Source organism: Macaca fascicularis, chromosome 1 (genome assembly GCF_037993035.2).
Source record: "Macaca fascicularis isolate 582-1 chromosome 1, T2T-MFA8v1.1".
Classification (NCBI taxonomy): Eukaryota; Metazoa; Chordata; class Mammalia; order Primates; family Cercopithecidae; genus Macaca; species Macaca fascicularis.
This window is the reverse complement of record NC_088375.1, coordinates 222,475,600-222,488,717: the sequence shown is the minus strand read 5'-3', so window position 1 is coordinate 222,488,717 and position 13,118 is coordinate 222,475,600. Positions and strand designations below refer to the sequence as shown.

The following is a 13,118-nucleotide window of genomic DNA, read 5'->3' as shown; positions in this document are numbered from 1 at the left end:
TTCACTTATTTCTTCATCTATTTAACAAATGTTTATTGAGTCCCTACTATGTGCTGAACATGAGGGCTACTATGAAAGAGAAAACTAATTCCTCTGAAGTCACTTATGTTTTGTTGAGGGATACAGGAAGTTAAGTAGATGATTCTAATTTAGTGTTTGATTTGATCTTTATTTTTTTTTTTTGAGATGGAGTCTTGTTCTGTCGCCAGGGTGGAGTGTAGTGGCGAGATCTGGGCTCACTGCAACCTCTGCCTCCTGGGTTCAAGTGATTGTCCTTCCTCAGCTTCTCAAGTATCTGGGACTACAGGCACACTCCCCCATGCCCAGCTAATTTTTGTATTTTTAGTAGACGTGGGGTTTCGCCATGTTGGCCAGGATGGTCTTGATCTCTTGACCTTGTGATCCACCTGCCTTGTCATACCCGCCTTGGCGTATGTACATGGTGGCTTATGCCTGTAATCCCAGCACTTTGGGAGGCTGAGGCAGGCAGATCACAAGTTCAAGAGTTCGAGACCAGCCTGGCTAACGTGGTGAAATCCTGTCTCTACTAAAAATAAAAAAATACAAAAATTAGCCAGGCATGGTGGCGTGCACCTTTAATCCCAGCTACTTGGGAGGAGAATTGTTTGAACCAGTGGGGCGGAGGGTGCAGTGAGCCGAGATTGAGCCGCTGCACTCCAACCTGGGCGACAGAGCAAGACTCAGTCTCAAAAAAAAAAAAGAAAAACAGCTTTATTATTTGTATAGGACATGATTTTGAATCTCTTTTTGGCCACTCCCTTCACAGTTCTTGGTTTGGGCAAGTCATTTAGTATCACTTTTTTAGTTTCTCTCTGGATTAATGATACAACTTAGCTGTTTTCACTGGGATGTTTGTGTTTCAGTCTTACGTGTTATTCAAGTGCTCCCTGGCTGGTGTTCAGTTATGGTTGGCATGGGCTATATTTGGTTTTACTGGCTAAGCAGTCTTAAGAGGAGCTTCATTATTTAGAAATTGAACACTTTGTTTTCTTTTCAAGCAATGCTTTCCCCCCCGCAAAAAAAAAGCTTTCCTACTCAGCTTATCTAAACTTTCCCCACTCCCATCAGTGTTTCTCTGCAGATAATTGTACTCTGTTAGGCCTGATAGAAGGTGATGCTGGATGCAGGGTGTCCTGTCAGTCTCACACCGCACACACAGCAGCCCGAGATGGCACTTGGTCAGCCGTCTCCGTTTTTCTTTGTTATTGCATCATTGTCTTTTAAAACTCTGTTGTATGTTGGCTTTTCTCTGCAGACAGAGTCATTTTTTACATACCTCTGCCATTTCAAACGCTATCCCTCTCTATACTTAGAGCATAGTATCTGTAGGATTCACGATGCCCAGTTCACCCATGGGAGGTTAGAGAAAGCTTTTTAGTATTGAGATGAGGTATAGATGTGTGCCCCCTCCCCCCTTCAACTTTACTTCTGTCCATCGCAACTGAGATAATGAACCTATTCGGAGTTTATCCTAATGTCCCATCTGGGCTCAGTATGAAACACTGGTGTGTCTGCCTTTAGTTACCACTAAATCCAAAGAGTTAAAGATCTTGGCATCTTTTCTTTGTTGCTTTCCCAACTGTAATATTTAAGCTCTTTCTGAGTCTCTTGAGGTTTTCCTTGTTAATAGATTAGTTAGTTAGCTCATATTAGGTTTAAGGATTTCCTTTCCTTTCCTTACCTCCCTCTCTCCCCTCCTCCCTCCCTCCCTCTCTCCCTCCCTTCCCTCCCTCCCTTCCCTCCCTCCCTCCCTCCCTCCTTTCCTCCCTCCCTCCCTCCCTCCCTTCCTTCCTCCCTCCCTCCCTCCCTCCTTTCCTCCCTCCCTCCCTCCCTCCCACAGGGTCTCACTCTGTCACACAGGCTGGAATACAGTGGCGCAATCACAGCTTACTGCACCCTTGACTTCCTGGGCTCAAGTGAACCCCCTGCCTCAGCCTCCTGAGTAGCTGGGACCACAGGTGCGCACCACCACGCCCAGCTGATTTTTGCATTTTTTGTAGAGATGGTGTTTCACTATGTTGTCCAGACTGGTCTCGAACTCCTGGGCTCAAGTGATCCTCCTACCTCAGCCTCCCAAAAGTGCTGGGATTATAGGTGTGAGCCACCACACCTGGCCTGGTTTGAGGATTTCCTAAATGTAAATTTTGGGAGAAAAGGGGCTTTTTATAGTTGAAGCATGCCAGTCGTATTAACTTGTTTCATTTGGAGCTACATGAAATTTTTGTCATTGGAAGTAGGAATTACCTGCTTGATAATGTGGGTGAATACACTTTAGCCCCATTATTTGGGTGTGAGCTATGTCAATGTTAAGTTAGTGACTTGTTTGTATAAGTGATCTTTTTTCTTTTTCGTAGAGAAATAAGTCATACTGTGCCAGACATATCTATCCATGGCAATCTCTCCTCAGTCCACTGCTCTCTGGATCTGTATAAATACAAGCTGATCCGCGGCTTATTAGAGAACAACCTGGGAGAACCCATAGAGGAATTTATGCGGCCTTATGATTTACAAGATCCAAGAATTCATGTGAGTGAGATCTTATGTTCTTCTGTAACTCTCATAGTCTCAGCTGATGGTCACCCTGTGTATCTATTCCTCAAACTCACCCGGAGAAAGAAGGTGGAGCAGCAAGCAAATTAGATTTCTTGGCGTATTAACCTGTTTTTAGGTTGGCATCATCAGCTATGGATTGACGGGCATTTTCCTTTTGTAGACTGTTCTGAGTGGAGAAGTGTACACTTGCATGTGCTTCCTCATTGATATGGTGAATGTAAGTCTGGAGCTTAAAGATCCAAAAAGAAAAGAAGGTGCTGGGTCCCTAGCCAGGTATGCCTTTAATTATATTATTATACTGTTAGTAACAGTATCCAAATAATACACATGTTTTGCGTTGACATGGAGCAGAGGTTGCAGAGTGGTGGCCCGCAGGTGGAATCTCGTCTGCATTGAAAAGTTTAGATGCATTGCTCTATCAGTCAACGTCGGTTAGGTTATGCTGTAGTAACAGACAACCCCAAATTATCAGTGGTTAAAACAGTGAAGATCTTTTTCTCCCTCATACCGTGTGACCATTGTGGGTCTCAGGCTGTTCTGCTCGTTATAGTTGCTTAGGGTGACAGAGCAGCTAGTGTTTTGATGTGCCAGAGAGGAAAATGAACTCTGGAATTGTCTTGAATGGCAATTAAATGCTTTGGCAGACTTCGTGGAGCTAAAATGTGGTCCCACACAGGGTGATGGAGTCAGGAAGTCCTGTCTTGCTGTGTGTCTGAGTAGTTACGGGGTGGGAGATGTAGAACCACTTGATGTGCGGCACTGATGCCTCGCTGGCCAACATTTTCAAAGTTAGGGTCTGGGCGCAGTGGCTCAGGCCTGGAATCCCAGCACTTATGGGAAGCCAAGGCAGGAGGATTGCTTGAGGCCAGGAATTCCAGACTGGCCTGGGCAACATAGTGAGAGACCCTGTCTCTACAAAAAATTAAAAAACTAGCTGCACATGGTGGTGCATGCCTGTAGTCCCAGCTACTGAAGAGGCTAAGGTGAGAGGATCACTTGAACCAGGAGGTTGAGGCTGCAGTGAGCCATGATCACACCACTGCACTCCAGCCTAGGTGACAGAGCTGAAACCTGGTACCCCCCCGCCGGCCCCAAAAAAAAGTTGCAGGATTTTATATAAAAGGTTTGTATTTAGCTTCTTTTGAAAAACTGGAAGCTTTGGCAATACTAGGTCCATGTTCTCACTTGGAAACATCTGGAAGCACAGTAGCAATTGCTCCCTTGAAATGGTACATATGCTTACCTAGTACTTCACTTATTTCTGTCACTGCTTTGGTGTCAATATAGATGTATGAATTCATGATTACTGGTGTTGAACTTTAAAGAGTGCGTGTCATACTTAATAACCTTTTCATTTTGATCTCTTATCAGCCCTGTAAGCTGGGCATACATCACTCCTCTTTTCCAGATAGAGTTTTTCTGGCTAGCTTAAGGTCGTATGACTGGGAAAGTGGTTTGGCATTTGAAAACAGCACTTCAAGGCCAGTTATTCCATGTTGAAGCACTCTGTCTTCTAGTTTGTCTTTCTGTTGAAAGTCCACCATGGTCCGTACCTAACTCAGCTGATGAGAGCATTGGTTACTGAAAGTGTGGTCCCAGATTGGTGGTCTTGTGAACCAGCAATTTTATTCTTTCCTTTTCTTTTCTTTTTATTTTTTATTTTTTTTTTGAGACAGAGTCTCTCTCTGTTGCCCAGGCTGGACTGCAGTGGTGCCATCTCGCTCACTGCAACCTCCACATCCCTGGCTCAAGTGATCCTCCCACCTCAGCCCCCACAAGAAAGCGGGACTACAGGCGTGAACCACCTCACCCAGCAATTTTTTGTGATGATTGGCTATGCCCTTAGTTTTTCTCAATATGGAATAATTCTGCATGTATTGTCATAATGGTACTGAGTAATTACGAATTCCTCATTGCAGCTTTCTCTGTTATAAAAAAAGATGGTTCCAAATGCATTTCCTCTTGGTAGATTAGTTGAATTATTCTCCATGTAAAGAGCATTATTTGTTCCCAGTACACTATAACAGTTTTACATAAACAGTTGGACAGACACTGTAGAGTGAAACATGCAGGCAAGCTAGAAGCTGACAGATGAAGGCCCGAGGGACCCTTGACATTCTTTGGGAATATACAGACTTCTTAGACTTCTGGTGGGTCGTGGGAATGATAACAGATCAAGAATATGTTAAACATGTGGTATTGTTACTTGTCATGCGTTTCCTATGAGCAAGATCATCTTTTTGGAACTGGAAAAGTAAGATCCAAGGCACAGTGACACTAACTCCATTTCAAGGAGTCTATTAACAAAATCAACAAAAAAAACTCAGAATGAAGGTTATTCTCCTTATGGGACTTAGATATATTTTTGATTTTGCTTTTGTTATCTTGAACTTACATACTTTTGTAAAATGGAAGAGTTGTGTTTCACATTTTGCCTGCTTTCTTTTCTCTCTTTTAGATTTGACTTCAAGAAATGTAAACTGCTCTATGAAAGTTTCTCCAACCAAACCAAGTCCATTAACTTGGTTTCCCATTCCATGATGGCTTTTGACACCCGTTATGCTGGGCAGAAGACGAGCCCTGGCATGACGAACGTGTTCAGCTGTATCTTTCAGCCTGCTAAGAACAGCAGCACCACCCAAGGATCCATTCAGATTGAGCTACATTTCAGGTAGCAGGTCCAGACCCTTCTCTGCCTTTCTCTATGGAGACATTCCCTTTTGGGTCAAGTCTTTTTTGGCTTTAGAACATCAAAAAACCAAGGAATCGCTAGAAAGATAAGCAGATAATGGCTTCATCAGTGCAGTGTACTGTGTAGTGACGTATTATTCCTATAATCTTGCAGTTTCATTTATTGGCCAAAAGATGTCTCAGTTGCCTTTAAAAATAAAGTAGCTCAGAATTGAGCCTGAAAATCAGTCTCCTTGTGAACGATAGACTGTTTTAATTTGTAAAATGGCTTGGAGAAGGAAGAAATTATGCTGGTTTAAGGAAAAAAGTAAAAAGACGTTTGGTCTTTACAAATAATGGAAGGGAAGGTGGGCTTGACTTGAATTACCCGTTTATTCCAGTCTTACGGACTCATTATCCATGTATACATAGTTTTTACCGTTTTGAGTTAGGTTATATTCTTTCTTTCTGGTGTTATGGGAGGCAGTGTTGTGTATGGAAAGAACATATATTTTGGAATCAGACAGATCTGGGCTGAAAACCTTGCTCTCTCACTGTCTAGCTATGTGTCTTCAGACAAGTTGTTTAGCCCCTTTGAGCCTCAACTTCCTCTTACATAAAATAGAAAATTACCTCTACCCACCACATGGGGTAGAGGTAATAATTAAAGTAATTCTGGCATATTGCTTGGCACAGTTGGCAGCTGTCATTGTTATTGCTGATATAACGTGTTATTTTATGATACACCATTTGCTGATGTTATGGCTGAACATAGACCTTAAAAACTGAAAAATTAAGCCTGATCTAAAGAAGTCTTTCAATGAAAACCCAAAAAGGAGACTTTCCCTTCTGTTAGTGCTTCATGTCATCAGACATGTTGTTAAGTATAAACCACTAAGTAAAAAGATTGTGAAAAACTTTGTGGTTAAGCAAAAAACAGAACAAAAAGTCATCAGGATTATTCTTACATGTTTCTGTATGCCTGACATTTCAGTGTGCTGTTCAGAATTCCCCAGGGTTTAGGTTGTGTTTCGTTTTTCGAGAGAGGTCATGATTTCTTCATATGCCTTTAGGAAGTCTAGCAGAGTGGACATTTATACTTTTGTGTGAACTTTAAAAAATTCGGGAGTAGGAATCCTAATTGCCTCTTATTGGGCCTTGCCATGAGCCAGGCGCTTTAGCTACCCTTAGTGAAATCCTGACAAGTCTGCAAAGGGGGTGACTTCTTCATTTTGCAGTTTCCATGTTAGAAACTTGGAGAAGGGTTAGTTCACTCTTCTAAGGTCACACAGCTAGTAGGTCAGGAAATCAGAGGTCAAACCTGGGTCTGTGATGTTAAAGCCAATGACGTTTCCAACAGATTTCTCGTCATTGGGCTGATTGCAGTCATGTGATAAGATGGTTGCATTTTGCAGTTCATTTGGTTGAACTTTGAACAAGAGGCTGGCATCTATTTGGTCCATCTGGAGAAACATTTCTTTTTTTTTTTTTTTTTTTTTTGAGACGTAGTCTCACTCTGTTGCCCAGGCTGGAATGCAGTGGCACGATCTCCGCTCACTGCAACCTCCGCCTCCCAGGTTCAAGCAATTCTCCTGCCTCAGCCTCCTAAGTAGCTGGAACCACAGGCGCCTGCCACCATGCCTGGCTAGTTTTTGGATTTTTAGTAGAAACAGGATTTCACCATATTGGCCAGGCGGCTGTCAAACTCCTGACCTTGTGATCTGCCTGCCTCGGCCTCCCAAAGTGCTGGGATTACAAGTGTGAGCCACCACACGCAGCCGGGAAACATTTGTTTTTGAGTTTACTTTATTATTATTAATCTGGCTTCCTAGACTGTCAGGTAGTTGTCTCCTTCTTACCATATTTTTAATATACAGGGGGCCTGGAAATATTTATGTATTATAGGTGTATAATTTATTGGAGTCAAATAATAAAGCCTTACCTTGGCTCTTACTAACAGAAATACTATTGTTAGCGAGAGGAGTGAAATGTTCTTTTGATGGGAATTTTTGAACGCCTTTCGTGTCTGAAGAAGAATTACTCTTCTGTTGGGATCTTGTGTGTCAAATATAAATCACTTCACAGTGTTTAAAGGCTTGAAATATTTTCCAGAAAAGGGATCCAACACACTGTGACTTTCCAGTTAAATACAGAACTCTGACAATCTGTGTTCAAAATGGGGTGGAAACATTTTACTGAGGGCAACATTTTTTCTCCGTTACAAAAGAGTAGAGTGTTTCTGTGAAAAATGCTGTGTCTGTAAGAAGGAGCCATGCATCATGATGCCCTTTTACTGGAGGCAGTGAGCCAGGTTTAGGAGAAATGGGAGAGCAGAGACACCAGCCTTAGAAATATTTCCAAGTTAGGTTTTCCCAAATAGGAGTACCTTTTAGAGCAGGGAACCAGGTACATGTAGTAGCTAGAACCCTAGAGTCTCTTTTGGGCTTACGGAACCAAGTTCAACCCAGAAAACCCCATTGAAGTGCTCCAGCCCCTGTTTCTCTTGTCCTGCTCATCTGAGGCCTATCCATTAGTAGGCCGGGCCTGCATCATGGTTTGAGGTCAGGCCTGAGAGTCCCCCTTGGGTTTTCACTTCAAATACAGACTTTGGAGTAATGGCAACTTGTCCCCCGGCCCCCACCCCAACTCTACCTCTAGGTTGCTTAGGGGACATTTATCCCTGGTAAATGTCATCTTACTTGTTCTCCTCTGGCCAAGAGATCTGGGCCGTCAGGTCAGTTTCAGCTAGAGAAACAATCTAGTTTATACCAAGTGTGTATAAACTTGGTATTATTTATAAAGAAGTGATCCTAGATGTCGAAGAAGGAGTGCCTCATTGATCTTCTTGAAATAGCCCATAGGGAAAGAAAGTGACATTTATCAAATATCTGCTGTGTGCTTGGTGCTTTATTTCTTATCATATTAATATTCTTCATTTTATAAGTGGGAAGACGGGCTGAGCGAAGGTAGGTGACTTTCTTAAGATAACACAGCTCGTAAATGGCAGTATTTAAGTCTGCGTCTCTGACTTCAAAGCCTGTGCTCTTTACCATGCCAGAGTTTCTTGACCTTAGCACTATTGACGTTTTAGGTCAGATAATTCCTTATTATGGGGCTGTCCTGTACATTGTGGGATAGTTAACAGCATCCCTGGCCTCTACCTATACTACATACTAATAACAACCCCCTCTAGTTGCAATTGCAATTAAAATGTGAATAAAAAATGTCTCCAAGGGCCAGGTGCAGTGGCCCACACCTGTAATCCTAGCACTTTGGGAGGCTGAGGCGGGAGGATCACTTGATCCCAGGAGTTTCAAGTTACAGTGAGCTATGATTGTGCCACTGAATTCCAGTCTGGACAACAGAGTGTGACCCTGTCTCTGGAAAAAAAAAAAAAAAAGAAATAATGTCTTCAGGGGAGCAAAACCATCTGATTGAGAACCTCTGAGCTATGCTATCTATGCTGCTTTCTTATAAAATGTTCCTTGTTTAAAAATATGATTAACTTATTACACTGAATGTGTTATTAAACCAGTAATACACTGAAAGTGTTATTCAACCATTGTTCAAAGTTTACTGATACTCTAAGCAGACAGTTTAGAAAATACTGGAATACCACCTGCCAAAACCGAGCAGTACATTTGCAGGTTATTGAAATACCATGTTTCTTTTTTCCTATTTAGTTTCTCCTGTCTTCTTTTTATAGATCTACCAAGGATTCCTCCTGCTTTACAGTAGTTCTCAACAATCTCCGTGTGTTTCTCATATTTGACTGGCTACTGTTAGTCCATGATTTTCTCCACACTCCCAGTGATATTAAGAAACAAAATCACGTTACTCCTTCTCGCCACCATAACTCTAGCAGCGAATCTGCTATAGTTCCCAAAACTGTGAAGAGTGGAGTAGTTACCAAGCGGTCTTCCCTTCCTGTGTCCAATGAAAGGCACCTGGAGGTCAAGGTCAATGTAACAGGTGATTATATGTCGGTGTGATTCATTGGTGCTTAGTTTGGATGTTAGACTCAGTATCTGTGTTACAGGATGATTTCTCTTTTGCCTCCCATTTTTCACATGAGCACTTACACATTTGCCTCTTTTACAGACCTGAAAGCATCAGAGGTCTTGGCCTCTATTTTCAGGTGGGAGCTGCCTGGCCCACTGAAGGCTGTGGGGTTGCTTGTCCCTGCCCCCTGCCTGCCTAGTGCTTATGCCTGGCCCGAGCACCCGCCTGGCAGCGGTCTTTTTTTTCCCAGTGTACGGTCTGTCTTCAATTTGCTGTTTGATCTTTAGGGCCCTAGCAGATGTGGTTTGTGGAGTTTAGGCAAGTTTAGTATGTGAAAACCTCAGTTTTGAAGATAAGTAAGTGGGGGGATTTTTATTTTCATTACAAAAAGAATGTTTTTCTTTGTATAGATGGATTTACGATGGCTTTTGTTGACTAGCGAACTCATCTAGTGTATCTGTATGTATTTGTGTATTTATTGTTACGTTTCTGATACCTGTACCTGCTTCTCAATGATTCTGATGAAGCTGGCTAGCACAATGCGTTTTACATGAGTTCAGTTACAAAAGCTTAATCTATATATGGTTTTTGATAAAAATACAGTGTAAAGCAGAGTGAATTTACTATTAAATATATACAAATAACTTGAAAACTTACCGATTTCAAAAATCTCGACATTAAATTGGTCTACGTTCTTTGTAAACAACCTTGTAAATAGCTACTTAGATACATAGTGCCTGGCCAACATTAATACCTGAGTCTTCTTCCTGGAATTTTCAATCAGGTCATCACTTAGAGAAAGGATGATTTTGTGAACTGCTGAATATCTCCTAGGCCTCCCAGGAGGACTGGGGTGCAGTTTCTCTATCTAGTTTAGAAATATTCTAAAGAGTGAAATCACATCCCAGTCTTTCCTGCCGCTGCAGGGCTCTGTTGGCTTAGCTGCACATGGCCAGATGCAGAATATTGGTTCAGGATGACAGTGTTAGTAAATGTCAGCAGACATTTTGCAGAACAAATCTTACTGGTTCATGTTGTAGCCTGGTGGAAATGGGCTTCCTCGTTTGCAACAGCCTCTGGTGTTTTCTAGCTTCCCAGCTCTGGCTTGATTGACAATGTTGTCCTTTCCAGGCACGGAGTTTGTGGTCGTTGAAGATGTGTCCTGCTTTGACACCAATGCCATTATTCTGAAAGGCACCACAGTGCTCACCTATAAGCCCCGGTTTGTTGATCGCCCCTTTTCAGGAAGTTTGTTTGGCATCGAGGTAAGAAGTCTATGTGTTGATCACAGCACTGCATGTTGGCTCACGAGAAAAGCATCTGGAAGATAATTTTACCTCTTAAACTTTCATTAGGGGAAGTAATTCATGGAATTGGAAGACCCTTGTCCTCTTCTCCTGTTTGTTTTCTCCCCAAATCTCCCTGGCTATTCTAATGCATGAATTCAGTCTCCCTGTGTTAGGCTATAAATATGCAGAGGGCATTTGCCTCTTTCTCTTACACCGTTTCTTCCTCAAGAAGTTCAAGGAGACTTCTTCAGTCCCTACTGCCCTATGAGGCCCCTTGTCGTGCCCTCTCGTTCTGCAGACCTCACGCATGAAGGTGAGGCTGTGGTTCTCATTTCCCCTGCATCCCCCTCCTCACCTGGAGTGCAGCCCTGTGAAGAGCTAGGGCTTTGGGAAGGGAAACCTATTTATACAAAGTGCTAAGGATCTTATATGTTATCCTTTCAGGAAGACCTGATATATAAAAGGGCAGCTCTGCAGAGTCCTGCCTGGCTGAAAGGAGCGCATGGATAATAGTGGTGCTTTAGGCTCTCATGTCATCTCATGAAGAAGATAATTTGTGCTGGAGTGGCCTTTGTAGCTCGAAAATGCCATTATGCAATATTAGGCCAAAAGTGCTTTGTCTCTTGTTAAGCCATGCAGTGTGGAGACAGAAGGGGAACCGTGGCAAGTTCTTGTTTCTGTCAGATGTTTGTACTTGACTCATGTCAGCTCACATTCCCCATGCCATACTGTTAGCATATTGGTCAGGGTTCCTTTTGCTTTATGATTAGACTTTTCATGCCCTTTTCTTTCCAGTGGTATTGCTCAAAGTTTGAACGAATAAAACTTAATTTTCACTGTTAGGAGTATGTGGTTTATGGTTTTGAGACAAACAGTGGAATAAGGCCTGTAGGGACTCTACTTCTTGACCACTTGTTTCTCTCTTGTAAAGAAACCTCCGTTTGAGAGGAAGGATTTGCATGCTGGTGTGATGTGAGTTGATCATGAAATTGCAATTCATCTGCCTTCCAAGCCACCACAATACTAGCTTTGAATGGAGAATCTTGGTGATTGATTAATGAACTGTCAGGTACAATTGGGTTTTGTGTAGCAGAAACCCCTGAAGGAAAAAGGAAAATGAAACTTTTCTGCTCTAAAGTCTTAGGACAACTACATGGCAAAATATTTGAGATTGCTGGAAACTCCTTTCAGTCCTGCCTTTTAGACAGCACAATTGGGTCTGAATTTTAAGACCAGCTTGATAAATCATTGGGGGAGAATTTATAGCTTATGAATTTTGAATTTTGAATATGGCAAAGGACCTTGGTGTCACATGTTTTTCAACAGCACTAGGGTGTGCCCCGGAAAGGTGGTGGAGGGGGTGAAGGGGTAAGAAGGACCCAAGTGATGGCTGTTTTCTTTCCTCTGCGCTCTTCCTGAGCATGCAAAATAATTTGGTCCTAGAATTGGAGTCCTTTCTCCCTCTCTCCCTTCTTTCTCTCTCCCAATGAATGTATTTATTTTTTAACCTTTTATTATAGAACATTTCAAATATATACAAAGTAAACAGAATAATATCATGAACTCCATATGTACCTATCACCCAGCTTTAATAATGTATTTATTTTTAATTATGAAAATATCATGGGGAGGGGAAATAACCTATCAAAAATCGTATATGATTTCTGTGGACATTTTGGTGTGTTTCTTTCCTTCAAGTCGGGGAGTAACATTATTTTGGGTTGTATTTTCACACAGTCTGTGTTGTAAACTGTCTTCTTACAATCTGTGTGGTCTTTTTTGTCATTTTTTAAATGGCTGCAAATACTCCATTGAGTAGATATGATATAACCTTGGCTGCTCTTAATTTTTTTTAACTATTAAATAATGGTTTAGTGAATCTTTTTTTTTTTTTTTTTTGCTAGTTCCTAGAGAGAAGTAGGATTATTGGATCAAAGGGTGTGAGATTCGTAAGGCTTTTGGGATGTATTGCTAAACTGCCTTTTCCTCTGGGTGAACCACTGCCTGTGCTCTCGGCAGCGGTGGGGGGCCTCACTCTTCACAGTATTTATTTCAGCAGTTGTTACAGGTCTTGGGATAACACATGGCCGACGGCTTCTGAGTTAGCCTCTTTGTGCTGATAGTTGGACCCTTCCTCAATCAGACATTAATTCTCGCCATATTGCATTTCATTCTCTAGGTGTTTTCATGCCGACTGGGGAATGAGCAAGATACAGCTCTTTCAATTGTGGATCCCGTACAAATTCAAGTGGAGTTGGTGGGGAATTCTTCTTATCAAAATAGTTCAGGATTGATGGATGCATTCAATAGTGAAGATTTCCCACCTGTCCTGGAGGTAATGATGCAAAATCTGTGTAATATGTTGATACGCTCTCAAACAGTTTCCTATGCAGGCGTACTTACTTACTCTGAGCCCAACAACCTCTTTTTTTTTTTTTGAGATGGAGTGTCGCTCTGTCGCCCGGGCTGGAGTGCAGTGGCGCAATCTCGGCTCACTGCAGGTTCACGCCATTCTCCTGCCTCAGCCTCCCGAGTAACTGGGACTACAGGCACCCGCCACCACGCCTGGCTAATTTTTTGTAT

At 42.3% G+C, this 13,118-nt stretch overlaps 1 protein-coding gene across 7 annotated transcripts in view; it reads left to right on the top strand.

The window, feature by feature from the left end:
* The window catches only part of VPS13D (vacuolar protein sorting 13 homolog D), a 284,031-nt gene that overhangs the window by 80,205 nt on the left and 190,708 nt on the right, over positions 1 to 13,118 (top strand). For all 7 annotated transcript variants that reach the window (XR_012425938.1, XR_012425941.1, XM_045380426.2 and 4 more), the window contains 6 exons: positions 2,376 to 2,547; positions 2,735 to 2,847; positions 5,033 to 5,245; positions 8,951 to 9,216; positions 10,378 to 10,511; positions 12,715 to 12,870. Coding sequence is in view for 5 of the 7 variants with exons in the window: in XM_045380426.2 (XP_045236361.2) it covers positions 2,376 to 2,547; positions 2,735 to 2,847; positions 5,033 to 5,245; positions 8,951 to 9,216; positions 10,378 to 10,511; positions 12,715 to 12,870 (1,054 nt within the window). In the remaining 2 variants the exon portion in view is untranslated. The remainder of the gene's footprint in view (positions 1 to 2,375; positions 2,548 to 2,734; positions 2,848 to 5,032; positions 5,246 to 8,950; positions 9,217 to 10,377; positions 10,512 to 12,714; positions 12,871 to 13,118) is intronic.